Source organism: Elephas maximus, chromosome 25 (assembly GCF_024166365.1).
Source record: "Elephas maximus indicus isolate mEleMax1 chromosome 25, mEleMax1 primary haplotype, whole genome shotgun sequence".
NCBI lineage: Eukaryota > Metazoa > Chordata > Mammalia > Proboscidea > Elephantidae > Elephas > Elephas maximus.
Window position 1 is genome coordinate 4,555,139 of NC_064843.1, and position 27,191 is coordinate 4,582,329.

Below are 27,191 nucleotides of genomic sequence, written 5' to 3' on the forward strand. Positions count from 1 at the left end.
TGGCTGGGAGGGCTTGTATGACCCTGACAGTGGTAGTCCTGGCTCTGACAATGGCTGCGCGCTTCCGTCCAAGGGGTGAGCTTTGCAGCAGACCAGGCCCCAGCCATGTGGCCCCAGGGGCTTCCCCACGCAGCTGTGATCATTCAGTAACTATTCTTGTGGGTGAGTGTGGGTGCATCTGCTCCTACGTGTGTCTCAGAGCGAGACCATGGGCCTATGGGACTAGGCGTGTGCCCCTGTGTGCAGGCATGTGCGTACCTGTACAAGCACGTGAATGTGTGCACATTCGTGAAAGCATGCATGTGTGTACATGTGTAGGAGAATGTATGCGTGTGCAGGCATGAGTCATGTGTACCTACTTGTGCACATATATATGTGTGCAGGTTGTGCTGTGCATGCACTGCATGTGTACAGGTGTGTGCATGTGATCTCATATGTGTGCACACATGTCTATATGTGTGTTGGCTCCACCTGTGCTGTCGGCTGCTGGTCTGAGTTAGGACTGAGTCTCTGGAGGTGCCTGCCAGTGGCTGGCCCAGAGCCACGCAAGGACAAGCTGGCAGGGGCTGGGCTGGGGCTGTATGAGCCCTGAGGCTGCCCTGGTTTTGCTGAGCGGAAGAGGGAGAGGGCCTAGTGGATGAGGAGCCTTGACCGTGGTCTTGGAGGAGGTGGGCAGGCACTGGCTCACTTACTGGCTTTGTTTGCTGGCCCCTGGTGTCTCCTTCTGGGGGTGGCTGGGGGAGGAGGTGTCTGGGGGTGGCTGGGGGAGGAGGTGTCTGGGGCTGTGATGACAAGGCTGTACGAGGCAAGGAAGAGCTCAGATGTGGGCTCACAGCTGACAGCCAGGAGGGGAAAGGTCTGCCCTACCACATGGGTCCACTAGCATGAGGCAAGGAAGAGCTCAGACGTGGGCTTACAGCTGAGAGCCAGGAGGGGAAGGTCTGCGCTACCACATGGGCCCACCAGCATCAGGCTTGGCTTAGCCTTATACCAGTGTCCAGGACAGGATGGTGGGCTGAGGTGGGGGGCCGCTGGGGTGGGGGTGGAGAGACACCAAGACGAGAGGAGGTGAGGAGGCCCAGGCCTTACAAGTCCTCTGTCCACCCCCAAGCGAGAAGGGTTGCCAAAGATGGAGATGCTCAGCTCCCAGCCCAGAGAGTCCCCCAGCCTCTCCCCAGCTGCATCAGGTCCTCAGGGTCTGGTAGAGAGGAACCACCAGCTGCCCTCTGAGACTGGGTCTCCTCAGAGCCCACTGGGCCTGCAGGATCCCAGGGCTTAGTTGCTGAGGGTGGGGAGCCTGAGAACCGTGGGAGGAAAGGGGCTGGCAGGGCGTTCTCTGGGCTGTGTGCCCCCTCCACGCAGGAAGTCCTGGGTGGAGCAAAGAGACAAGTGCGGAGGACCAGAGCCCTGGAGGCCACCCTGCCTCCCAAGAGCTAGGATGAGGGTCCCCTTGTCAAAGCCCCATGGAGCTTGACGTGAACTGGGGTGGTGGGCACAACATTCTCTGTGCTGAAGGGTGAGAGTGGGAGGGGGGCATCTTCCCGTACTCTAAGTGGGTTGTAACACCCCCACCTCCACCTCCTGTCTTGGATAAACCTTTGGCCCCTCGGAGGAGAGGAGGGAACCAAATGGTTGGTCACTGACCTTTAGGGGAGCTGCCCGGCGTTGGAATGGCCCCGCCAGAGTGTGACTGCTCTGTGGGAGGGACAAGACCCCCCAGGAGTTTCCATGCCTCTGGTGCTCTGCACCTCAGTTCAAGTCACTCCATGCCTCGCGCGCACAACTCTTCGCCCTGAGTGTGAGGAGGATGGGCGTGTCTTACACTTGGCCCTGTGGACTTTGGGTGTGCACAGCCAGCGTGGAGCCAACTCAGGTGGTGAAGCCCTGGAGGGGCTGGTGAAGGCAATAGTCTAGCCATGCCCAGCTGAGCCCTGTGTGCCTCTCGATGGTGGCCCTAGTTTGCTGGTTGGCACATCGTCCTTCCTGTCCTGCCCCTGAAGTGGTGGTTGGTGACCTTGTTGTGGTGCGGGGTGAGGGCTCTGATTACCACGGGCCCTGCCTCTGGCCTGGACACCCTGTCCAAGCTGCCTGCACATCTGGCAGCCTGTGCTTCAGCGAGCCCGGGGCTCTGAGCCCAGATGCCACAGCTCGTGTATGGGTGTCAGCTGACCGCCCCACTGCTCCAGACCCATCTCCATGGTGCTCAGCTGCAGCTGCCCATGTCCTCCCAGGGTCCCCTGGCAGCCCCTGAGCCATCACACAGGCTGGTCTCCAAGGACATGTCCTGGTCAGAGGCTCTTGCAATGTCCAGCCCCAGAGCAAAGTGACCCTGCACGCGTTCGGAGTTTGCAAGTCCTTCTGTGTGTGAGCTTGGCACTGGGAGCAGTGGCAGGATGGCCAGGGTGCCCAGGGCATGAGTTTCCGACCAAGGCCCTTGGATGAGCCCAGTCCAGGGGGTGAGCCTCCAACTTGCCCATGGACAGGAAAATGCACATTCAGGCCATGATGAGGGGCTGACACTCAGAGAGGGTGGCTGGGCCCCACTTAGAGATGACCCAGGCAGGCCCTCTGGGACGTGGCACAGGAGTGGCTTGATACTAGCAGAGGGTACAGCATTCTGGGCAGAGGGGACAGTATGTGCAAAGGCTCCTTCACCTGCTTGAGGGGCACTGGGGCGGTCGTGTGGCCGGGGCAGAGAGTGTGGGGCTCAGAGGCATCGGAGAGCGGCAGGGCCAGGCCAGGCAGGCATGTGGCCATGACGGGCAGCACCACCCAACAGTGTCAGTGTGTGATGGGGCCTAGGACCTCGGTGTCCCCATGGGAGCCTCTCTGTTCCTCAATTCCGTGTGTCGGGGGGATAAATGCCCAGACTCATAATTTGCCCCTGGAAGCTGGACAGTGGAGGCCAAGGCGGGGCCAGTCCTGGGCAGAGCCCTGAGCTGGGAGCTCCCTGAGACCTCGGAATCCCCAGGTTGGTCTCTGCCCCTTCTTATGTGTCCCGTCATTACGGCGACCCTGGAGATGCCCATGGTCATGGTGTTCTTGGGAGAAAGACACGTTGACTCACTCATGTAATTAGCTGGTTTTGCTGGGGGCTGGGGAAGCTTATGGAGAGCTCTGGTTCTTTTAAACAAAAAACTATAAATTAAATTTTTGTTGACTTTAGTGTGAGATGTTAAAAAAAAAAATCAGAGCTTCCATATCTTTAATTTTTTCTCACCCCCTTGTTCTGTGACAAGCCAAATAAACACAACCCTTTATTCTTGGGATAATGGAAAATTTCTCAGGGAGGGGCTTTATGTCTGGGAAAGCACTTCCTGTTGCCTAAATTATAGGATTAAAACAGCCAGGACGCAGGGCCAGGCTGAGTGATTGAGAGCCTGTCTCTTTCCGTTCCCCCAAATTAAGTCTTACTCTGCCTGGCAGAGAACCCCCCATCCCCGGGCTGCTCTGGGTCATCTGTTTTTCTGAAGGCACTGAGATTGGAAAGGAACTCTCTCCTTCTAAACTGCTTCCTTGGGTACTTGGACACTAGGAGGGGGATGGTGGCTAAGTAGAACACACTGCTCTTTGGCATCTGACTCCAGCATCCCTGCTGCGGCTGTCTGCCCTGAACACTGGCCCTTAGAAGTCGAGGCTGGAACCTGGATGTAACCACCGTCTTCATCGTCACATGGTGTCAGTGAGGATGTTAGACCAGGGCTGCACCCAGCAGGCTCCAACAAGCAGGCCGTGCTGTCAGCCCCCACACTGGGGGACGACGGGCAGTGGGAGCTTGACCCACCTCTCCTCTGTGCCAACTCCATGTTGGTTCCTGTCTCTGTTGCTGAGTGTAGGTCCTGGCCTACCAGAATCTGTTTTGACCTAAGGGAGAGCACGGAAAAGGGTGTGCCTGGGAGTGCCCAGATGTCCAACCTGTAGCATGACAGGAGGGCTCCAGGGTGGGGTCTGCAGACAGGGAGGGACCAGGTCTTGGATGTGGCCTACATCACCCACGCGGTGTCCATCAACCCTGTTATGGGTCAGCTCTGTGCTGGCTCTGGGGAATGTGACCTGTGCCCCTTGGGCTAGGGGAGCCAGACTGGGAAGCTGGTGGTCTAGCCCTGGGTGAGGACTTCCCTGATGTCACAGGGATGCATGGGGGCAGCAGGGCTTGGGGACAAGGGTGCCGAGTGGGAGCTCCTAGTGTCCTTTGAAAGGGCAGTGGGCAGCGGCGGTTTTGCCAGCTCAGTAGTATGTTCAGGGTGGGAGGAGGGGTCAGCAAAGTTGCCTGCTGAGAGGAGAGGGCCGAAGCCTTGCCTGCCTGGGAGGCTCCTGGTGGAATGGTGGTGCTGGCAGTGCTGCCTGGGCACCTTCTGCTCTGGCTGTGGGACGCTCCCCCAATGCCAGGAGCTATCTACCCACCTGGGACGGGGCCTCACATGCCTCTGGATTTTTCCACTTCTCTTTGGAACCCTGTAGACGAAGTCTTGACAAAGATGACCTTAGCCTGAAAGTTCTTCCATTCTCTTTTTAAATAAGTGGAGCTCCTGTCACTTGCGTGAAATTCAACCTAACAGAGTGTTTTCAGGGCCGCTTACCTGGCAGGCGGGAGCAGACTGTTAGCAAAGCACAAACACTGGGTGTGCAGGACACAAATGAAAACATGAATGATTAATGAGGTAGCTCGGCAAAGGGCACCCTCCGACCAGGAGGCAAGGATTCTCAAACCTCGGCGCAGGGATTGTTTTCCAGAACCTCCAGATGACAAGGATGGTGGAGTGCAGATGTGGTCACAGAGCGGGTCAGAGGCCCTGGGGCATGAGGACATCTACCCCCAGAGCCTGGCAGTCAGTATCACCCCTGGGGCCTCACTCCCAGCCCCAGCAGGAGGCAGAGAACCAGCAAGGACTCCTGGATGCTCCAGGGTGCTGGCCCCCTTCTAAAAAACAAGGAGTGCAGGGTTGTCCTCTGCCTAAATCCTGGAACACCTGAGGGCTCAGAGTGGCCAGCGCCACCATCTCCTTTTCTTTTTTTTTTAAATTGTGCTTTAGGTGAAAGTTTACAGCTCAAGTTAATTTCTCATACACAAATGTATTACATATTGTTATGTGACAGTATCACATATTGTTATGTGACATTAGTTACAATCCCTATAATGTGACAGCATACTCCTTTCCACCCCGGGTTTCCTGTGTCCATTCAACCAACTCCTGTCGCTTCCTGCCTTCCCATCCTGCCTCCAGACGAGAGCTGCCCATCTGATCTCGTGTATCTGCTTGAACTAAGAAGCACGCTCTTCACAAGTATCATTTTATGTTTTAGAGCCCAGTCTAATCTTTGTCTGAAGAGTGGGCTTCAGGAATGGTTTCAGTTCTGGGTTAACAGAGAATCTGGGGACCACGGCTTTGGAGGTTCCTCCAGTCTCAGATAGATCATTAAGTCTGGTCTTTTTATGTGAATCTGAGTTCTGCACCACACCTTTCTCCTGTTCCTTTGTGGACTCTCTGTTGTGTCCCCTGTCAGGGCAGGCATTGGTAGTAGCCAGGCACCATCTAGCTCTTCTGGTCTCAGGCTGATGCAGTCCCTGGCTTATGTGGCCCTTTTGTCTTTTGGGCTCATATTTTCCTTGTGTCTTTGGTGTTCTTCATCCTCCTTTGCTCCAGATGGGTTGGGACCAATTGATGCATCTTAGATGGCCGCTTGCTAGCTTTTAAAGCCCCAGATGCCACTCGCCAAGTGGGATGCAGAACATTTTCTTAATTAACTTTGTTATGCCAATTGACCTTGATGTTCCTAGAAACCAATGTGGCCATTTTAACACCTCTGCTAACATGGCACCTGCGAATCCCCACCCCCCTGCCGTGAGCAGACCCCCATGGTGGCCTCTTTGCCCTGGCATCAAACACTGACCATGCTGCTCCCCAGGAGGCACCTTGTCCGGCACAGGAGCTTCCAAGGTCACTGGGGCCCCCCCAACAGGGCGAGGGGCCCGGCCCTTCCAGAGTTTGTGCGGTTGATTTGTGATTGCACCTTTGTCCTGTTTCTGAAGAGTGCACATGACGATCAGGTGTGCAAAGCCCAGCAGAGTATCCACCATTGTGCAGAGCTAGCTTAGGCAGGAAGGTGCAGGTGGGACACCTTTCTTCTCTGAGGACAGCATCAGGTCCTCTCCTGCCCCTGAACTGACCACTCGGCCTGCAGCTGGCTCAGGAGGCTCAGCGAGGATGGCTGCAAGCAGGAAACATTGCTTTTGGGGGAACACCCACTCACTGCTGGTAATAATAGCTAATGAATGGGCATAGTTAGGGAGGTAGTGGTCAGAGTGTGCCCCCTGGGACTAGGTGTTTGCACAGGTGCGTGTGCACAGGTGTGTGCTCAGTATGTGTGTGCGTGTGTGTGGTATGCACTGTGCTTGTGTGAACTTCAGTCCATCCCCTGACCTTCTAGTTGATTTATAAATTAGAACTGTGCCTGGATCAATCATTATCTTTTCAGCCTAATTAAAAACAACAAAAAGGGTCACGCGGGCACTGGCTTGGGAAACCAAAGAACACACACAGTGTGGCAACCGAGGCCAGGCTGGTGCCACTGTCTGAGCCCAGGGGGCCTGAAGACAGCGCCAACTACTAAGCCAAGGGGCCTCCTCTCTGGACTGGCCAGGGAGGGCCTGACGTGGAGGCTGGCCACAATGTAGAGATGAACCTGCAGCCAACACCATTCCAGGTGTGCATATGAAGGCCTAGTGGTGGTGGGGGGGAACTGGCTACAGTGTAGAGTTGGACCTGCAGCCAACACCATTCCAGGTGTGCATATGAAGGCCTGGTGGGAGGGAGGGAACTGGCTACAGTGTGGAGATGGACCTGCAGCCAGCACCATTCCAGGTGTGTGTATTAAGGCTTGGTGGGGGGAGCTGGCCCACTCCTCCCACGTCACAGCATCTCCAGTGTGCAGGAACACCCAGGGTCCAAGAAATGTGTCCTTTTGGCTTCCCAGCAGTAGGTTCCAGAGGGACCCGTCCCAGGACACCTGGTGCTCATTTTTGCCTCCCAGGAAACACCCCTCCTTGCCCTGCGCTGTGGCACCAGCAGCCTCGCGGGCCTCCCTGTCTCAGTCTTGCCCTCAAGCCCACCCTCCAATCCCTTGCCCCTGCCCTGCCCCTTCCGGGGTCTGCAGTCTCTCAGGCTCCGCCCCCTTCGGCCCCTCCTCCCCAAACCTGCCTTGGTCTTTGCAAACATCTCCCTTCCTCTGGATGTCCCCTCCCAGGACTCCTCTTGACCAGCTCCAAGCACCTCTTCAGGCCTCCCCAGATGGCATCCTGTACTTCCCACTGGACCTGGGTCTTGTTAGATGCCGTCATGTTGGCTCCGACTCGTAGGGACCAAAGTGCGACAGAAGGAAGCACCGCCTGGTCCTGTGCCGTCCTCACAGTCGCTGTTATCCTTGAGCCCACTGCTGCAGCCACTGTGTCAGTGCAACCATTCAGGGTCTTCCTCTTTTTCGCTGACCCTCTACTCTACCGAGCATGATGTTCTTCCCCGGGGACTGGTCCCTCCTGATAACATGTTCACCTAAGGCCTCAAAACCCAAAAACCCAGTGCCCTCGAGTCGATTCCGACTCATAATGCCAGGTCCCCCGGAAGCTCAAGGCTGAACCTCCCCTGCCCAAGGTCGCCAGAGGTGACCAGTCGTGGGCCCATCGGCGGGAATCATCCTGGTCTGGCGCTGGCACCCCTTTGGCGTCCCAGGGAGAGTTGGGGGCCCTTGCCTGGTTCTGTCCACGTAGTGGCCCTTCAAAGGTGACCAAGGGGCAGGATTTCAATGCCAGCGCGCAAGCTGGCCGGGGCAGGAAGAGGATTGTCCGGACGAACTGCCCTCTCCTCCCTACCTCCCACCTGCACGGCGTCGCAGGGGTTAACGGGAGGCGGGGCGAGGCGGCGGGCGGAGCCGGCGCGGCGCGGGCCCGGCGCCCAGTCGCGCGCGGAGTGAGGTGGCCGCAGCGTCCCCGGCTGCCTAGGCGCGGGCAGGAGCGTGGAGCCGCCGCTGCCCGCCCCGGCCAAGATGCCCCGGAGCCGAGGGTCTGGGCGCCCGCCCCCGCCGCCCGCCCTGCGCCGCCCCCGCTGACCGCGCCCGCCGGGCCGCCGAGCACCATGGTGCAGAAGTCGCGCAACGGCGGCGTGTACCCCGGCCCGAGCGGGGAGAAGAAGCTGAAGGTGGGCTTCGTGGGGCTGGACCCCGGCGCCCCCGACTCCACGCGGGACGGCGCGCTGCTCATCGCTGGCTCCGAGGCCTCCAAGCGCGGCAGCATTCTGAGCAAGCCGCGCGCGCCCGGCGCCGGGAAGCCCCCTAAGCGCAACGCCTTCTACCGCAAGCTGCAGAATTTCCTCTACAACGTGCTCGAGCGGCCGCGCGGCTGGGCGTTCATCTACCACGCCTACGTGTGAGCTGCGGGCGGGCCGGGGGTGGGGAGCTAAGGGGCCCGGAGCTAGGGAGGGTAGGAGGGGAGACTGGGGGCCCCCGACCTGGGAGAGGCGGTGGGGCCCGAGGGCCGGGGATCGGGGAGGACCGTGGAGTTGGGGAGGGTCCTGGGGGACCGGAGTCCCGGGTCTGCGCGGAGCCTGGCTGCAGACTATCTGGGTGCCGGAGGGTGCGCCGCAGCTGCGGTAGCTTGTGGGTGCCCGCCTGCGCGAGTCTGTCACACCAGGATCTGTATCGGGACTGTGTCCCTGGTTGAGGAGGAATTGGATAGTACGCTCCAAGGGATGAAGGATTTGTCCTCACAAGTTCGCGGGTCACGGGTGTTTAGGTTGGGTTGGGGGCCCTGTCCCCTCACCCGCCGTGCTGCCTGCCTGGTTGCATCAGCCCCTCCCCCGCAAGAAGGGGAATGCACGGCGCCCCAGCCCCCTCTCAGCTGAGCCACCCCTCGCCAAGGCCCGCTGCGCGGAACAAAGGGCCCGCGGGGAGGGAGGTGGGCGCTGCCGCGGGATCGGACTAGAAGTCCTCTGGCTGCTCAGGGTGTCCCAGGAAGTGGGGGCGGCAGAGGAGGGGCCTGCTCCACTCCTCCATCACCCCCCAACCTCTCGCTCTCCACCTGGGGTGAGCTTCTGGGTTGCTGAAATGGGGGAGGGGTCCAAACATTACCCCGCCCCCAAGGCTGAGAGCACTTGACCGGCCCCCGTGTGCTAGCTGGGCCCCCTCTCGCCCGCACAAAGCTAAGGAGCAGGTAGGTGCCTGTGCGGTTGTCACCCCCGCCCCAGCACCGCGCCCTGAGACCCCCTTGGCAGCGTTCAGGCCAGGTGCCAGGCCCAGACAGGCCGCGTGTTCCAGGCACTCCTGCTTCCCGGGGGTGTCGGCGTGTACATGGGTGGTGGTGTGTGCCGGCGTCTGTGCCTGGGTGTGCACACGCCACTGTGTGTGTGTGTGCGGCTGTGCTCTGGGCTACACAGTCTGAGTGTGCCAGCGCTAGATCCTTTCTGCCGCGGCTGGACCAGGTACACGGGGAGCCTGGCTCGGCCATTTTGTAAGGGAGAGGCATTTTGGGATGGGAGTGAGGAGCGGATTCTGGGAAAACGGCTCCAACCAAGTGCTTAGCCAGACTGAGGGGTGAGTGTGTATGTGTGTGAGGGTGCCTGTGTGTGAGGGTGCCTTGTGAGAGTGTATATGTGTGTGAGGGTGCCCATGTGAGAGCATGCATGTGCGTGAGGGTGCCCTGTGAGAGTGTGTATGCGAGTGAGGGTGCCCATGTGAGTGTATTCAGATGTGAGGGTGCCCATGTGTGAGTGTGTATGTGTGTGAGGGTGCCCATGTGAGAGCGTGTATGCCAGAGGGTGCCCATGTGAGAGTGTGTATGTGTGTGAGGGTGCCCGTGTGAGAGCGTGTGCGTGTATGAGGGTGCCCTGTGAGAGCGTGATGGCGGTGGGCAGTTATTCCATTTCCTCTGGGTGCTCCGAATGTGTAGGCGAGGGAACTGCGTGCTGTCTGCACCAGCTGTGTGCTGGGCTTGGAGCAATTCTCATTATCCTTCAGAGCATGCCTGTGAGAGGGGTGTGTTAACCCTGTTTTCACTGATGGGGGAACTGAGGCAGAGATTTTTTGAGTAAGTGGCCAGAGTTGCTTGTTTATGTAGAAGAGGGGACTTAGCCTCAGTAACGAGAGCCTTGAGGGTCTAGCCTGCAGACTTTTCAGGATGCAAAAGCCACTCTGAGTTGCCAGGATGAGGCTGTGATTAAAACAGGCCAGAAGGAAAATGCCTGGCCAGGCCTGCGCCGTGGCCATGGAGGCTTCATCAGCCTGGCTTCGTGGCAACCTGTTTTCTGGGGGTCGGGCCCCAGAGCTGTATCCAGGACTGCCTTTGGAGTCTTTGCTGTTGCAGAGAGCTCAGCGGGCAGGGAGTATGGTGGGCAGCTTGGCTGAGTTCCGGCAAAGGGAGTAGGAGCGAGGATTTTCCTTCAGTCTCCAAGGGGGTCTGGGGCCCAGCTGCTCAAGTACAGGCCACCTGACCCCTGCTTGCCCTCACCTCTTTGCTCAGCTCTGAGGCCAAGGCCATGGCCTCAGAGTGGCTGGTTGGGGTGGGCAGGCCCACAACCTTGGCCCCCCCAGCAATGTCCGCTCTCCTGATGGTGAGGGGCAAGGTGCCCGAGGTGCCCCCAACACAGATGGGAGCAGTGGCTGCTTGCAGGGCTGAGTTTGGCCTCAGTCATTGTGGACGGAGTGTTTTGTATATCCACAAGAGAGCCCAGGGTGTCCAAATGGGCTTGTCCAAGTTGCAGGCCTTCCTAGGGGAGGGAAGAGGATGCGGCTATTAATTGAATCCTAGGAGAATCTCATGGAAATTTCCCAAAAGGTGAAAACCCCCAGAGAGTGGCGGTTTCCATGGAAACCTGGGCCTCTGGGCCCTCGGTTTATCTGGAGGCCTCAGGCCATCCTTGCCTGTTTTCTTACCCTCGCCAAATAAAGTGAAATTAGTCCGTGATCATAAAATAATTTTTCGTCACTATATTTCATTACACTGCAGAGTGGCCGTCAGTAAACATTCTTATATCTGTCAGGTAACAGGAAGGTCGCCACTTGACAGTTTCACAGATTAGAGCAGAGAAAATCTCGGTTTTGTTAAAAAAAAAAAAAAAAAAAACCAGTCGATTCTGACTCCTAGCGACCCTAGAGGACAGAGTAGAGCTGCCGCCATAGGATTTCCAAGGAGCGGCTGGTGGATTCAAACTGCCGGCTGACCTTTTGGTTACCAGCCTGAGCCACAGGGCCACCAGGGCTCCTGTAGAGTCAAATATTCAAATTAGTCTTTATAGAAACTCAGAAGGAGGCCCAGTATGGCCTGCTGGCAGGAAGGCCTTGGGTACCTTGAGCGCTCACCACGTGGGAGGGCCCAGCTCCAATCCCCAAAGTGGTTCACTCTGGAGTGTTTTTGAAGAAACCTTACTCACTTCTGCATTTGTTTCCTGGGGCTGCTATAACAAGGTAGCACAAACTGGGTGGCTTAGGAACAGAAATGTGTGTCTCACAGCTCTGGAGGCCGGAGCCTGAATTCAGGGCGTCGGCAGGGCGGTGCCCTCTCCGGTGGCTCTAGGGGAGGACCCTGCCTGGTCTCTCCCAGCTCCTGGTGGCCCCAGGTGCTCTTTGGAGATACATCATCACACGGGTAGTCTGAGCCTGTGCTGGGGCTAATGCTGGCGGGAACCCTGCCCCTCCTGGTGCCAGCCCTGGCCCCCAGCCCAGCTTCCAGTCCATGAGCAAGGCAGTGATACCACATCATACCCTCCGACGGCTCTGGGCCTGGAGCTACATGAGTCACTCAACACAGCACGTGGCACCTGCGAGTGAGTGGTCCAAAGGCCAGTAGCTTTTGTTGTTAGGGCCTTGTCGATGTCCAGCAGAGTGAAAGGCTTGTCCTGTGTGAGGGATGAAGTCACATGTTGTATATCGCTTCCTGGCCATCCGCCCCTCAGCCAAGCCTCTGCAGGCTGCCAGTCTCAGTGGTTAGAGGCTGCCCCTTGCTGACATAGTTCGGGGATGCTGTCTGAGAGATCATGTGTTTGGACAGGTGACTGGTCCTGTGGCTTCTGAAGGCTTGCATGTGTCTGTCCAAGGACTGGCCATGGAGACACAGCCATCTTCCTAAAACGGAAACTGTTTGTTCTGCATCTGCCCCAGTGCCTTCCTGTTTCCAGCAATTGGCGCGTGTTCCCAGCATCCTTGATGCATGCAGGACAGACACAATTTGGCTTGAAAACAACCCCGTGGATAGGTCTTACTGATGAACCCCTTAGGCTGTACAAGAGGGACTATAAGAGCCTGTGCACCACCTGGTGTCCAGCCATGTCCTGATGGGCCCACTTGGATGACTTAGCTGACCGTGCCCTAGGAGGCTGGGTTCCCTTTTCAGATGGAGTCCTGAGAGCCCTCGCTGGAGACTGCCACCAGTCTGCAGGGCTGGAGTCCACTGTGCTTCCGACAACAGTTTTCTGGCAGCTCCAGCAACTTCTTCACATGACCCCTCATTTGTGCTGCTGGACCATGCCATCGGCTCAAAGGGCACTGTCCTATGTGTGGCTGGGGGTGCCTGTCCAGTTCAACCAACAAAAGCTGAAGCCATGGAGTTGGATCCAAGGAAGAAAGGAGGGTGTATGTGGCCTGAGATTATCCCCAGAGAGCATCACCTCCCGCTCTGCAGTGGAGGTTATGAAATATTGATGGTTCTAGAAATTTCTCAAGTTTGCCCCCATCCAAGCCCAGTGTTAAGTCCCCTCTGTTGAAATGCCAGTGTCTGTCCTGAGTGAAATGTCAGCTCTGCCTTCTCCGCAGCTCTCTTCCGGGGTACAGCAGCGAACTGTGTGGAGAAGTGTGGTTGTTCTCGTGCTCGCCAGGTGAGGGAGGTGCAGGCAAGTGACGGCCATTGGCAGGGAAACAGTGATTTCTAAAGGCCGCTTGTTCTTCGTGTGAGATTAGGAAGCTGTAACCGCAGAGCCTGAGGGGAAAGGAGACCCGGAAGGCATTTAGCAAATAAATTGGTCGGAGTTGGGGAAGTAGATGGCTGCATTTTCTTTCTTTCTTTTTTTTTTTTTTGAAGACAGGATGAACCATGCTTTTAATTCATCCAGGAAGAACTAGGGCTGGAGAGAGCAAAGGGACGGGGTGCCTCGCCTGGATGGGTGTGCTCTGGGGCCTCATGGGTGAGATGCTAGGACCTGTGTCCATGAGGCCCTGTCCTAGACAGCCTCAACCTCATACCTGTCTGCCCCTGCTCCGGAGACTAAGCTGTAAGCTCTCACTGGGAACTGTTAGGACCAACACCATCAGAACAAAGGGCTATAAAATAATTTGACCTTACCAAGTTTGTGGGGTTTCTCTATACGCCATTCAGAAAGAAAGGTGATGTTGGAACGGAAGGGAAGCTCATGGTGCGAAAAACACCCCCGAGAAGGGCAGGTGGAGCCACATGGGGTCACACCCAGAAGGAGTGCTGCAGATCATCTGTCAGTTGCTTTTATAACAGCTTTATTGAACTTTAATTCACAAACCCATACAACTCACCCACTTAATGTGTGCGAGTCAGTGGTTCCCAGTGTCTTCAGGGAACTGTGCGGCCATCGCTACAATCACCTTAGAACATTTCCATCACCCCAGAAGGAAATTCCGTACTTTTCGCCATCATTCCCACCCCCTCCCTTCAGCCCTAAGCAACCACTAATCTATTTTCTGTGTCTAGGGGTTTCCCTATTCTGGACATTTTACGTAAATGGAGTATACAGCCTGTGACCTTTTGTGCCTGGCTTATTTCACATAGCGTAATTTTTTTAGGTTCATCCATGTCATAGCATGTCTTGGGACTTCATTCTTTTTTGTGGTCAAATAGTATTCCATTGTATGGATGGACCACACGTTATCCTTCATTTGTTGATGGACATTTGGGTTGTGTCTACTTTTTGGTGATTGTGAATAAGTGCTGCTGTGAACATCTGTCTACAAGTTTTTGTGTGGACCCGTGTTTTCATTTCCCTTGGGTATATACCTAGGAAGAGCCCTGGTGGCGCAGCGGTTAAGAGCCTGGTTACTAACCAAAATGTCAGCAGTTTGAATCCACCAGCCACTCCTTGGAAACCCTGTGGGGCAGTTCTACTGTGTCCTATAGGGTCACTATGAGTCGGAATCCACTCGATGGCAATGGGCTGTACCTAGGAGTGGAATTGCTGGGGCAGATGGTAACTCCATGTTTTAAGTTTGAGAAGTGCCAGACTGGCTTCCAGAAGAGCTGCACCATTTTACCTTCCCACCAGTGTATGAATGTTTATGTCTCCACCACACGTAAATGTGACCTGCCCAAGGTCGCAGTGCTGCTCAGGGCAGGTGGGGCAAGCCTACTCTGTGGCCCCTCCAAGAAGGCTCCTTACATTCTCCCCTGCTGGCCAGCTTCCTGGAGCATCTGTCCCACGCCCAGCAGCCAGGGATGGCCAGAGGGGGAGATGCTGGATGGGCAGAGCGGTGCATCTTCCGGCATCTTGCAGAGGAGGCCATGGTTTGGGGCAATGACTGCTCTGCTTTGCGGAGGTGGTCTGGGCCCAGGCTCTGATCTTAATTTTCCAACGTGCTCCAGAATTGATTTCTATCATGCTGTCCTGGGTTACTGGGCTTGAATAAAATTAGGTTTTTATGTTTTAGTTTTTGGATTACTGAGAATAATCTTGTGAAGGTACAGAACAACGATTGTTCCAGAAAACCCTAGTGGAGTCCACTGGAAACATGGTGTCTCCAAAGAGCACTTCATCATCTATGATGGCAGCTGGCACCCCCGGCTGGTGTGGACTGGTGCCGGGTGAGGGCAGTCAGTGCCTGGTCTAGGCTGCCCTTGCTTGCAGGGGACGTCCTTCTAGATGCTTCAGTGATACATGCAGAGCAAGGGGCTGCTCCTCTCCCCCAGGTCCTGTCTGGTCTGTTCCCTGGGAGGGAACATGTACACAGACACAGACACATGTACACACAGATACACACATGTACACACAGACACACGCACACACTCACATGCACACACAGGCACACACATATACACACAGGCACACTCACACACATGCACACACATATATACACACAGGCACACTCACACATACACACACATATACACACAGGCACACTCACACATGCACACACATGCACACACATGCCCACACAGACACACATGCACACACACATATACACACAGGCACACACGTATACACACAGGCACACTCTCACACATGCACACACAGGCACACTCACACATGCACACACAGGCACACATGCACACACACAGTCACACTCACACACATGCACACACACAGGCACATGTACACACAGATACACACATGCACACACACAGACACGCACACGCATGGACACACAGACACACTCGTATGCATGCACATGCATAAATAGAAAAGATGGGCCCGAGGAAAACACCTCCACACATAAGATCAGACTCGGAGAAAGTACGTCTCCACTCTGCTCTGCCCTGTCTTTTCCTGTCACCTGTCACTGCCAGTGTCTTTCTTCCACATGCACTTTGCAGGCTCATCCCAGCATGTATCACATCTGTGTCCATGTATGTGTGTGTACATGCCGTGTAATGACTGGATCCCGGCACACACTGCTCTGGGCTTTTTGCTCTAGTTTGTCTGAGACCGATGGGCCTGAGAGTGTGGAGGTGCCGTGTGGGGGCTGCGGCGTGGGTTGGTGTTGGCTGTCTCCTTGTGTGATGTTGGGGCACTGTCTAGGATCTTGCCACCCCAGCAGTACCACCCTGAACACCCCTGCATGTGTCTCCATGCCTGGCTCTGTAGGATAAATTCCTGGAAGTTGTCTGTTACTGTAAACATTTTCTCATCCCAAATGGCATTTTTCCTTGGACTGAATATGCCAAAAAGTTAATGTATGCTATTCCTGTTGTTGACTAAAGAGAGACGTTTTTATGGAAAAACATTGGGGCTGAGGATGGGGCTTCTGTGGTCCTACTTTCGCCTCTCATGGCTCAAATGGTGGGCCCTTGGCTTGGGCTGGGGGCAAGGACATCCGGCTCTTGGAGAGGGGGAAGAGAAGGACTCCTGGAGCTGGACTGGGGCACCCTGAGGAGAGAGGGCGGGTCTGGAGGGCCGGGATTGGCGCTGGCCTTGGTGCTGAACACGAGCCCACAGCTTCATCAGTCTCAGAAGTGCTTCCTGGAGAGTCTTAGGTTGGTATCAGCCTAGCTCCACGGAGAGTGGGGGGCTTGGCCTGATGCTGGCTGTCTGCAGGGAAGGGGCTGGTGTTTCCAAAGGGTGTGCCATGGATGGCCAGGACCTGGTGGGGCAAAGACACCTGGACCCTTTGCTCCATCTTTCCTCCAGACCCAGCCATTTGTACTCAGTGAGGCTCTTCCTTCCCAGTCAGCATCCCAGTGGCCTGTCCAAGGTGGCCCTCACCAGTGCATGCAGTTTAATTATCTGAGAGCTGAATTAACATCCTGCGGAGGAGATCAAGCATCTTGACCCTGGCAGTGAACGAGCAGGCACTGAACTAACTCCTTGAGCTGTGGGAATGGGCTGCTTCTTGCGGCTGCGACTTCTCTCTTTGTTTCTGAAAGACACACTTGATAACAGTGTATTTGCTTTTTCTGATTACAACAATAATCCATATCCATCGTAGGAAACTTTGAAAGTGCAGAAATGTTCAAGGAAGAACCCGGTCCTTCTGATACAGCTCTGAGCCTCCACACCTCTCTCTGAGTCCCTGGGTAGTGCAAATGGTTAACATGCTCGGCTGTGAATCAAGACTGGAGGTTTGAGTCCACCCAGAGGTGATCTACTTCCAAAAAATCAGCCATTGACAACCCTATGGAGCAGAGCACAGCTCTACTCTGACACAAGTGGGATCACTGTGAGTCAGAGCGGACTCCTCGGCAGTTGGTTTTTTTTGGTTGGTCTACTCCTCCTTCTGCATTTCTTAAACAGACCAGGACTCAGGTTCTTTTGTGACTCTCCTTTGTGTTAGCACTCTATCATGGGAACATGAAATGAGATATGCCTCGGTCTGTCCCCACCCTCTGGGGGCTGTCATTCCTGTCCAGCCCCCTTGTGGATACTGGGTCTGTCCCCACCATCTGGGGGCTGTCATCCCTCTCCAGCCCCCATATGGACATTGGGTTGCTGACATTGCTTGATTGTGTACTCAGGGCTGCAGCAAGCTGAGAGCCACACAAGAGAAGGAATCGAGTACTCGTATATGCCGCGTTGGGATGGGGTTGGGAGAGGGCGCGAGCAGGGATTAGAGTCTTGGCCAAACGAGTAGACCCAGGGGTGCAGAGAGGAAAGCCCAGGGTGAGGGGGGTAGTTTAGGGGTGGGGGGGTCAGAGATGCTGCAGAGTGGACCCCAGGGATGGGGCGGGTGTGCAGCTGGATGCCTTTGATGTGGGACGGGCGGGGGGGGGGTGTGGGCACTCAAGTAAGTCCACCTGGCTGCACCTCTGTGCCTTTGTGCAGCACCTGTGGCCTGCAAATGAGCCTGTGTGGGCACCTCGGCCCCAGGGGAATTTGAGCAGGAGGTTCCAAGTCAGGTGAAGGCACCAGGAAATGGCCTTTTACCTTGTGCTCAGCGAGGATTTTCTCCAGGCCCTTGGAAGCCACCACTCTGTGCTGTACCTCCCATGCAGCCATTCCTGGGAGGGGTGGCCCACAGGGCTCAGCAAGGTTTGCGGTGTGTAAGGGGCTGATGCCTCCTGGGGAGGGCACTGTGGTTGCCGAAGCTGTGTTGGGGGGCCCTCGGGGACTTGGGGGTCCTGTGCACCTTCACTTCTGAATCTCAATGGGGTAAGTGGTTTGGGAATGATGTGTGGGGAGGGGCAGGGTCCTGCTTTAAAAATGGCATCAAGGTGGGGCATCTGACCTCCTCTAACTTCAGGAAGGGGAGGAGAGAGAATCAAGATCAACAGCCCGAGACTGATTCCTATGAGGCGGAGGTCAGACATGCCTTCTCTCTCCAACCTTTTCACCAGTTCTGACACCAGCCGTCCCTCCCATGGCACTCTGTACATCTCTGCTGGGTTCAATAATTCCTTGCAGTGGCCACACAGAACTCACAGACAGTACTCACAGTTACGAGGTTTATTAGAGAAGTAACAGGTTAATTCAGGATCAGAAACGACTCAGGATACTGTTCTTTGGTCAGGACAGCTTTTTGGCCATGCCCACAGGCAGGCCTCTCCCTGGCCCTTGGCCCCTCAGCCCCTTGGTTCCTCAGGTCTCTTGGGCCAGCCTGGCCTCAGCCCTGCTCCAGCAAATGTTGCAAAACACTTTAGCCCCACCGATAAGTGCCCAGAGGCACCCCATTGTGCCAGTAAGGCTTGGCCTGAAGGCACTCAGCTCTCTCGCTTTGTGGGTCAGCAAGCCTAGCTCCACTGACAAGTGACCAGAGGCACCCCACTCTGCCAACAAGCCTCCTGCCTGAAGGTGCTCAGCTTTCTCGCACTGTGGGCTAGGAAGCCTACCACACCATCTGCTGCTGGTCTCCTGGTTCTGCTGCCTTGGCTGCTGCCATTTCTCTGCTACCGCTCCTTGCCATCTTGCACTGTCTCCAGTGTTACTGCTCTCTCTGTCTGTCTTCTGGATCTAGTAGGTTCTCAGCACATGCATCCTGGGTCCAAAGGATGCATTCCACTCCTAGCTCTTAGTGGTAGTGAGGTCCACCCTGTCCACCTCAGAGATGGATTATCTTAAGCCTTCTGGGATGGCAAAACTGACCAGTCCCCTCGTTAGGGTTCCATATACCTTATTTGCATGGCCCCACCTCTACAAGGATGCCATGCACCTTATTTGCATCATAAGCAAGATGTCCAATCCTCTTGGTGGGCCACAAGCGCCTCATTCGTGTACTCTCACCCGATCATTTGGTAGGAGTTACAAGACCATGGCTAAAAGGCCATATGAAAGTGATCCATCACGCACTATACCCACTCTCTGAGCCTCGCTGCCGCCCTCCACCCTGGAGAGAGCCCACCACTGAGGCTTCTGAGAAACCTGGCCACCCAGGGACACTGCGCAGTGACAGGCATCAAGGGGGCCCCCAAGAGCGCCTTCTGCCCTGGATGTTAGGCTGGTGTGGCCACCAGGGCCCTAGGATGGGGGATTGGCCTGGCAGGAGCGGAGAGACGGGGCACGGGCCATATGTGGAGGCCTTAAATGCTGAGCCAGGAACTGTACCTCGTAAGGGTTGGGGACTTAGTGGTGGGCTGCTGGGCGAGACTTCATCTCACATACTTTGGGCATGTTATCAGGAGGGACTAGTCCCTGGAGAAGGATATCATGCTTGGTAGAGTAGAGGGTCAGTGAAAAAGAAGAAGACCCTTAGCGAGATAGACTGACAAAGTGGCTGCAACAATGGACCCAAGCATAACAACGACTGTGAGGATGGCGCAGGACCCAGCAGTGTTTCCTTCTTTTGTACGTGGGGTCTGTATGAGTCGGAACCAACTAGACAACAACCGTGTACGCGGCACGGTCGCAGGTACTCACCCCTGTCACCTCATTTCACCTCTGATTCGGAGCCTGCGACTCAGGGTGCCCAGCTGGATGGGAGGGGGCTTCTGGAGGGTGAGGCAGGAGGGCGGAGCTGGAGCAGATGTTCCAGGAAAGGGGGCTGTGTGCCTGCTCTGCAGCCTGGCGGGGTCTCCCTGGTACCCACGTGCCCGTTTATGCTTGGGGCAGCTGTCAGCAGCCAGCTCCTGTCACCCCAGGAGATTGGAGGTGGCATTGGGCACGGGAGTGGAGCAGTCAGTTAGGCTGGCGAGATTAGATTCCGGGTTGGCCTTGCCACCTGCAGCCCTAATGGACAAGCGGCAGAGTGGTGTCCCCAGGGACCAGGGCGACCTGCTCTGCTCTCCTGGGCTTCAGCTCACATGGGCCTGCTCGCTTACAGTGGGGATCCTGAGGAGCGGGGTTCTGCAGGAGACCCTGGCAGCACCAAGCCCCGCAGGCAGAAGAGGGGCAAGATGGTGATGCAGAGCTGGGCTTCTGCAGCCACTTCCTGGACCCCTGGAGAGCCCTAGCGAGTTACTGCTGAGTCTCCGTTTTCTCATCTGTGAAACGGGAGAGTGCACCTTCCTGCTTCAGGGTTGTTAATGGGCCTGGTGCTAGCAGGGGCCGTGGGGGCCTCCATGTCTGGGGCCCCTCCTGGACCTCGGTCCAGCTCTGCCTGAGAGGGGGGACCCATGCGGAGCTGCAGAGCAAGGCTGCTGCTGATGCTCTTCCTTTCCCCCCACCCCGCCGTTTGCTTGTTAAATTTTTATTTCATTAAATATGTAAAATGAGATTAATAACCCCCAGCCATCTCCCAAGCCCTGGGGAAAAAGGAGTCAGCTCTTTGGGGAAGGAACACGATGGGAGAATTTCTTATACCCGGAGGAATGAGCCGGCAGCCCCGCCGCGGGGGAGCCTCTGTGCCGGCCTGCCAAGAAGCTGGCAGGCTGCACCCCCCCGCCCCCTGCCACTGCCCCCTCCAGCCACGCCCCTTTACCGCGCCTGCCCCCCTTTCCCTATCCTGGCCCCGCCCCCGGGCCTACCCTCCTCTCTCGCTCAGGCCACACCCCCCTCGCCCCCTTGTAAAGTGGCATCAGGAGCGTAGCGCCCCCAGGCAGCGGCTTTGCGGGTTTTCCGGGAAGAACAATATTCCATCACAATCAGACTGGGGGAAGGCGCAGGGAGAGATGCCGGGGAGTCACACACAGGAGGTGGGTGGGCACGCCCCTCTCGCGAGTGTTGCGGGGGCACGGATGCCTGCGCAGGCACGTGGAGGGCGCACGCGCGCACACAGGGTCTTCCTAGCCTCCTCCATCGCAGGGCCTGCTGAGACCTCGGTGGGTGTGGCCCCTTCCTGTGGACCACCCACGGGGTCCCTCTGACCCCATGTCCCTTTCCTCCCCAATCAGGTCCCTCCCTCACACCCATGTGGACGCGCCCTGCCTCCCTCCTCTCTGCCGTCAGGATGCCCCTCTTTGGACAGGATGTGCAGCCCTTCCTGGTACAGGGACCTGGTTTCCAGAGAGGGGATCCTGCTTCTGCTCGGAAGTCCTCCTCACACCTGGCTGAGGTCCCTTCCTGCTGCTGATAAAGACATTGTCTACTCTAGGTCCGGGGTCCCCACTCCTCCCTGGGGCTTGTCCTGTGACTTGGGGGTTCTTTGGGAGCACAGGATCCCGGGAAGTATCCGGGAAGTGGGGAGCCAGCATCGAGTTCATTCCCACCTCTCAGCTGAGGGGTGCCCAGGGCCATGGGAGATCCCTCCCCCCTCCCCGCCGTTGGATGTCTCCTTGGCAACCACTTAGAGCCCTTCCTCCTGAAGCCGAATTAGTTATCATCATCAGTGGGGAAGCTGCTGTGGCCTCCATTCCAGGCGGCTCTGGCCTTTTAGTCCCTGAGGCTTGGGCACTCCAGGGCTGGAAGGCAGGAGGAGGGCCTCCTCAGCCAGGACCCCCGGGGACTGGCTTGCCAGTGGGTGTTGGAGGGACACTGGCATCGGATCCTGAATCAGAGCCTTGAAACTAAGGGTGGCTGCTGGGGGAGCTGCAGACTGCTCCCACCTGTCCTGTACTCTGGGAGGAAGCAAGAATGAGGAGGCCCACATCTGAGTTCCAAGATAAGCCTTCTCACTCCTTTAGGTCCTGTAGAGGATGGGCCCGAGGTGGAAAGCTCTGGATTGCTGCAGGTCTCTAAGGGGGGTCATGGGGGGTGCTAGAGTGTGTTCCCAAGATGCAGCACTCCTACACCTCTGTTCTCTCTGCCAAGAGGAAGAGAAAGGAGGAGGGGAGATTCCTTCTGATCCACAGCTGCCAACTCATGGGACTGCTGGAGCCCAGGGTGGCAGGAACTGAGGAGGCACCAAGTCCCACTTGGAATGAAAGCACCACCAGAGTAACCCAGGCTGGGAAGCTAGCCAGGCACCACTCCCTCCACCGGTGGCCAAGGGGCACCTCGTGCCTGCCCTGGGCCTGCAGGGGGCTTCCCTGGTGACCGGACCCCAATGAAGTGGCCCTGTCACCAAGGACGCTGTACCTGGAAACCATGAGGCACGAGGGTCAGTGGGTCCTTTCCTCACGACTGACATCTGGGTGAGACCAGCAGGCTCTCCTGTCGTCCTGCCCGCTCCCTAAGGACATGGGCCTCATGGTTCTGGGACATGTCAGGAGAGCAGCAGAGCCCCCTACCAGCCTCGCTGAGCCTCAGTTTCCCCATCTCTGGAATGGGTGTGTTTCCAGGGTACCACTTTGCCCAGGCAGGGAGGCCTCCGGTCTGGAGGTGCCTCCAGACAAGACCAAAACCAAAAACCAAACCCATTGCTGTTGAGTCAATTCCGACTCATAGCAACCCTATAGGCAGAGTAGAACTGCCCTGTAGGGTTTCCAAGGAGCACCTGGTGGATTTGAACTGTCGACATTTCGGTTAGCAGCTGAACTCTTCTTACCTGCTACACCACCAGGGCTCCAAAGAGGCCTGGAAATAAAGGTGTTTTTTCCTGTCTGGCTGAGGGAGGGAATTGGTCAAAGTTTCGAGATATTCCTCCCTTGCTCTGTTGGCCAGCTAGTCCTGGGGACCTAAGGATGTCCTTGTGTGGCCTAGGAGTAGCTTGTGAGCACTGCTGGGGCTCCGCTGGTCCTTATAGATGGGTCTCTTGGGGAGGAGCTCCAGGATGCCTGTCCCCCCAACACACACAGCTGCCTCTGTCTCTCCTTCCTCTTCCTCGCTGCTGGGAGCGGCCATTGTGGGCGATGTCATCTCCACTGCACCAGCCACCCCCTGGCGGTGCCATCTGTTCTGAAAATTTCACAAACAAATCTTAGAGCCTGGGTGGGGCTGCCAGGGTAGAGTAGGCACCCAAGGTGGGCTTCTCTGAAGAGGGTCCTCGGCCCTGGTGGAGAGCTGGCAGTGGGAGGGAGCCAAGCAGAGTGGGAATGTTCTTTGTTGTGGCCTGGCTGGGTAATTTATCTGCTCCCTGACCTGCCCACCTTGGCCCCATACATTCTGGTCACTGCTGGCTGGAAGGGCTGCAGGTCAGCTCATTGTGGCCAGGTCAGTGCCTACCCTGCCCCCAGGGTTTCCAGGATGTTTTGAGATGCCTGATCAGAGCTGCCCTCAGGGAGCAGAGCTGAGAGGGCCTGGTCACCTTGGTCTTCGTTTTTTAAGTTGGAGGGATGTTTTGTATATGTGAGGGCTTGCCTTCCTGGACAGCATGGAGTTCAGAGTTGGAGCAGGGGGCTGCCCCCATGGCCCTGGCAGGCGGCTGGCCTCTCTCTGGCCTCATTTCTCACCTCCCCTCCTCCCCTCTGGGCGGGCCAATCACCCTGCACTCTGTGGGACCCACCCTAGTGGACACCTCCTCAGGGAGGCTCCCACGGTGCCCTCGTGTCCCACACCCATCACACTTTGTGAGTTGGTTCCAGTTCCCTTCTGCAGTAGGCGATGTTTGCACTCTCTCCTCACTGCTGACGGCCACTGCCCTTCCCTCCTGGCGTTTCTCCCACGCCCAGGGCCTGGCCTGGAACTGAAGACTTTGCTGTCCTCAACTGGGGCTAACCCACTCAACACCAGCATGCCCATCCCCATAGCTGAGTCAGGAGAAGACGCAACCAAGCGAACAGAGGAATTGGGATCTGAGGTAAATGAGATGTCTGCACGGCATTTTCCCAGGGCTCAGTTAATTGAATAAATTGGCTAACGAGCAAAGGAAATTAACTGTGATTTTGAAGTGGAGTGTGTCTTCGTGTGTGCTCTGTCTGCCAGCATGGAGGGGCTGTTAGCCACCATCGGCGCCCGGGAGCTTGCTGGGGATGCACTTCGCACACGGAATCCAGGAGGTGCTGTGGTGCCCGACGCCGAGCACAGCGTGATGCTCCCGTGATGCTTCCAAGTTGGAAGTTGTTGCACTTTGGGTGCTGCCTCAAGGCCTCTTTGGGGGACTGTGGGGGCTGCCTGGGGCAGGGCGATAGGTCATTGGGGCGGAGCTGAGGAGACATGGGTGGAGCTGGGGCAACAGGTGGGGGTGTCAGGGTGGTGATGACACAGGGAGGGCACAGCAGCCAGCAGCTTCCCTTCGGGGGTCCTCTTCCTGTCCCCTCCCCCCCAGCTTCTGTACTCCTCACAAAGCCCTGGATGACCCTTCTCAGCCCTGGAGAACCTGCTTTCCAGCCAGGTCCATTTGGGCTTTGGCCTTGCTGCCGCAGTGGCTTTTCCCTCAGCAGGCAGCAGTCGGAAGCTGGTGGGCCCTTCCTGCTGCCGTCCAAGGGCTGGGGGAAAGGGGACCTGAGGGAGGCGGCTGTCCGTGGGGGTGCAGGCCTGTGACTGGGAGCTAGGGAGCACCCAGCGTGAGGTCTTGGTTCCTCCCTGTGGTGGTTCCTGGGCATAAATCAGCGTGTGCACCGCCATGCTCAGCCTGGGCAGCCCTCATCGCTTCCAGCACCAGCCCAGACTCAGGCCTCTGTCCCCTCCCGGCCCCAGTGACCTGCGTCTTTCTGGCCAGGACAGAGTGTTTTCATTCCCCTCCCCCCTGCCCTGGAGGGTGATATCCCAGAGAAAGGCTTGGGGTGTCAAGAAGTTAGCTCACGTGGAATTGAACCCTGGTGTCCACAGGTCACAGAGCTGCTCTCGCAAAGCAGCTCTCAGTGGGAGATTTGAGCATCGATGAGAATAACACTAATGGCCTAAGTGACCATGACTTCATAATGATCCCACCAAGGAAAAAACAACCTGATCAGCCTCATTTCAAGATCCCAGGGAACCAATCCAAGCTTGGAAACTGACACAGAAAAAAGGGAAAGGAGCAAGCATTTACTGCCTCCTGTATGAACTACCCCTCAGTGTGGCCAAATAGGTGGTGGTCTTTTTCTAGAAGTTCCTCTTATAAAGGTTTTCTACTTAAGCCATGAAGAAGGTGCTATAGGATAACTCCATGATGCAGTTTTGAAAGCCTTATGGATCCAGACTTGAAGAGTGACGTCTGAGCCTCTTGGTGGCGAACACTGTGTCCTGCCCAAGTCGCCTGAATCTGTGGTCCTCTAGCTGCAACTGCAACACTCAGGAGTACAGGACAGGGGAACGTGGCACCCGGCACCAGGGCTGCAGCCAGCAATCCCGTGGGGACCGGTGACCAGTTCCTTCAGCGAATGCATGGCAGCAGGGAAGGAGAAGGAGAGAAACCCAGCAGACTGTGGGAGAGTTGGGGGACACATCAGCCGTGTGAAGTCAGCTATGTGATGTCAGCCATGTGACGTGTGGCCCTGGTGTGGATGCTGATTTCCCAGCAGAAGCACATTCTCAACTGTGTGGTGGCTTTGAGTCTGGGTGTACGATGATTCTAAGGAGTGGTTGTTGACTCGTCACGGGTGATGCCATTCTGGTTCATGTTGTAGAGTCTCTGAAAGGTTAGTGGTTTGAGTCCAGCCAGAGGCACCTTGGAAACGAGTCCTGACGATCTTCTGAGAAATCAGCCATTGATACGTGGAGCACATTTCTGCTCTGACACACATGGGGTTGTCATGAGTCGGTGTTGACTCGACGAGCTGGTTGGGTTTTTGGTTTGCAGGTTTTAGAAATGCACACAAAAATATGTACTGACTCGATGCTGTGTCATTCGGGGTTTGCTTTGAAATTGTTCGGTGGGTGGGACATGGGAGGGTGATGTGAGCTCCTCACGCTGCACTTCTTCCACCACGAAATGCTTTCCAACGTGGCCTTGTTTGCACCTACGCCTCAGCACCCGCAGGTGGGGGTTTTCCTGGGGATGGCTCCTCTTGGAGGTGAGCATAAGGGGGAGCAGGGCCTAGGCAGGGGACACCAGAGTGGATCAGGGCTAGGAAAGGGTGGTGGCTTTGGGAGTGGAAAGGAAGGGAGGATTCTGGGTGAAGGGAATTCACCCCTTGGGGGACAAGCAGCCTGGGGCTGCTCCTGGGTGTGAGCCTAGGGTGGCTGGGCTTGGAGCCTCCTGGAGCAACTTTAGCTGGCTTCCCCAACTGACTTTGAAGAAACGACCCCAGCAGAGAACATGGCAGAGCAGTCCCTCTCTTGGGGGTGGTGCAGGGACTCCTGTGGGCTCTGGGTCTTCCAAGTCCTGTGTCTGAATGGGAGGCAGTGTGTTGTCACAATGGACATGCAGCTTGCATCTCCTGTTGGCTGGGACAAAGCACGCTGCTCTTCCCACGGTGGTGCCTTTCCTGTGGTGATTCTTGGCAGGGACGGGAGGTGGGGTCAGCTTCCTGTAGACACAGCCACAGTGGACCCTGTCGAGACCAAGTGCCAGGCCAGCTTGGCTGACCCCGACACCTCCCGCCCAGGTTTCTGCTGGTCTTCTCCTGCCTGGTGTTGTCTGTCTTCTCCACCATCAAGGAGTACGAGAAGAGCTCCGAGGGCGCCCTCTACATCCTGGTGAGCGCTGCCCCCAGCCAGGCGGGTGGGTAGGTGGGTGGGCAGGTGGGTGGGAGGCAGGGCGGGTGGGCAGGTGGGCTGGCAGGGCGGGTGGGAGGCAGGGTGGGTGGGTGGCAGGGGCCAAAGGTACCACTGGAGCCTGGTGGACATCGGTGTGGCCCTGCGTCCTCGATGCTCCTGGCTTCTGATGTTGGGATCTTCTCTGACCCCAGCCCCATCTTCCTGCATGGGCCGGGCCTCTGGGTCCAGGGAGAGCGCCCAGGGCAGGAATCCCCCTCCTTGTACCCTGGCCCCTGGTGTGTGGTGATGTTCTCCAAATATAATGGTCACAGCGAGTACCCCATCCCTGACGTGGGTGTCGCCGTTGTGTTCTTCAACCCCCACACCTTTCCCTTCCCCTCCCCACCTGCAACCCCAGGTCGTACCCCACCCCATAGGCTGTGTGTGATTCAGCCCTCTCCCCTCCTCCATGGTGACTCACCATGGTCTTACAGCTCCCTCGCCCCGCGCCCTCACCACGGCAGGCTGCCCAGCTCCTCCTCCTCCACCTCCCCTCGCCCTCCCGCCTTCCTCCACCCTCTCGAGACCCTGGGTGTCCAAGTGGCCCCCGTCAGAGGATTGGGGTGTGTCCAGCAAGCATGGTTTCCTGGGGGAGTTGGGGTGGCCTGACAGGGCTGCCAGTGACAGGCAGGCCAGCTCGCCTTGCAGCCTCTTTGGAGCCACGTGTGGGACTGATGCTTTGCAGTCACAGAGGGCACCTCCTGCATCTGGGGCATCCAGCCCCAGCCC

General features: G+C 57.0%; 1 protein-coding gene across 8 annotated transcripts in view; it reads left to right on the forward strand.

The window, feature by feature from the left end:
• Window positions 1-7,969: 7,969 nt before the first annotated feature.
• Window positions 7,970-27,191, forward strand: part of KCNQ2 (potassium voltage-gated channel subfamily Q member 2) — a 58,774-nt gene continuing 39,552 nt past the window's right edge. For all 8 annotated transcript variants that reach the window (XM_049869499.1, XM_049869500.1, XM_049869506.1 and 5 more), the window contains exons 1-2: window positions 7,970-8,419; window positions 26,312-26,402. In XM_049869499.1, coding sequence (XP_049725456.1) covers window positions 8,130-8,419; window positions 26,312-26,402 — 381 coding nt within the window. In that variant the 5' untranslated portion in view covers window positions 7,970-8,129. The remainder of the gene's footprint in view (window positions 8,420-26,311; window positions 26,403-27,191) is intronic.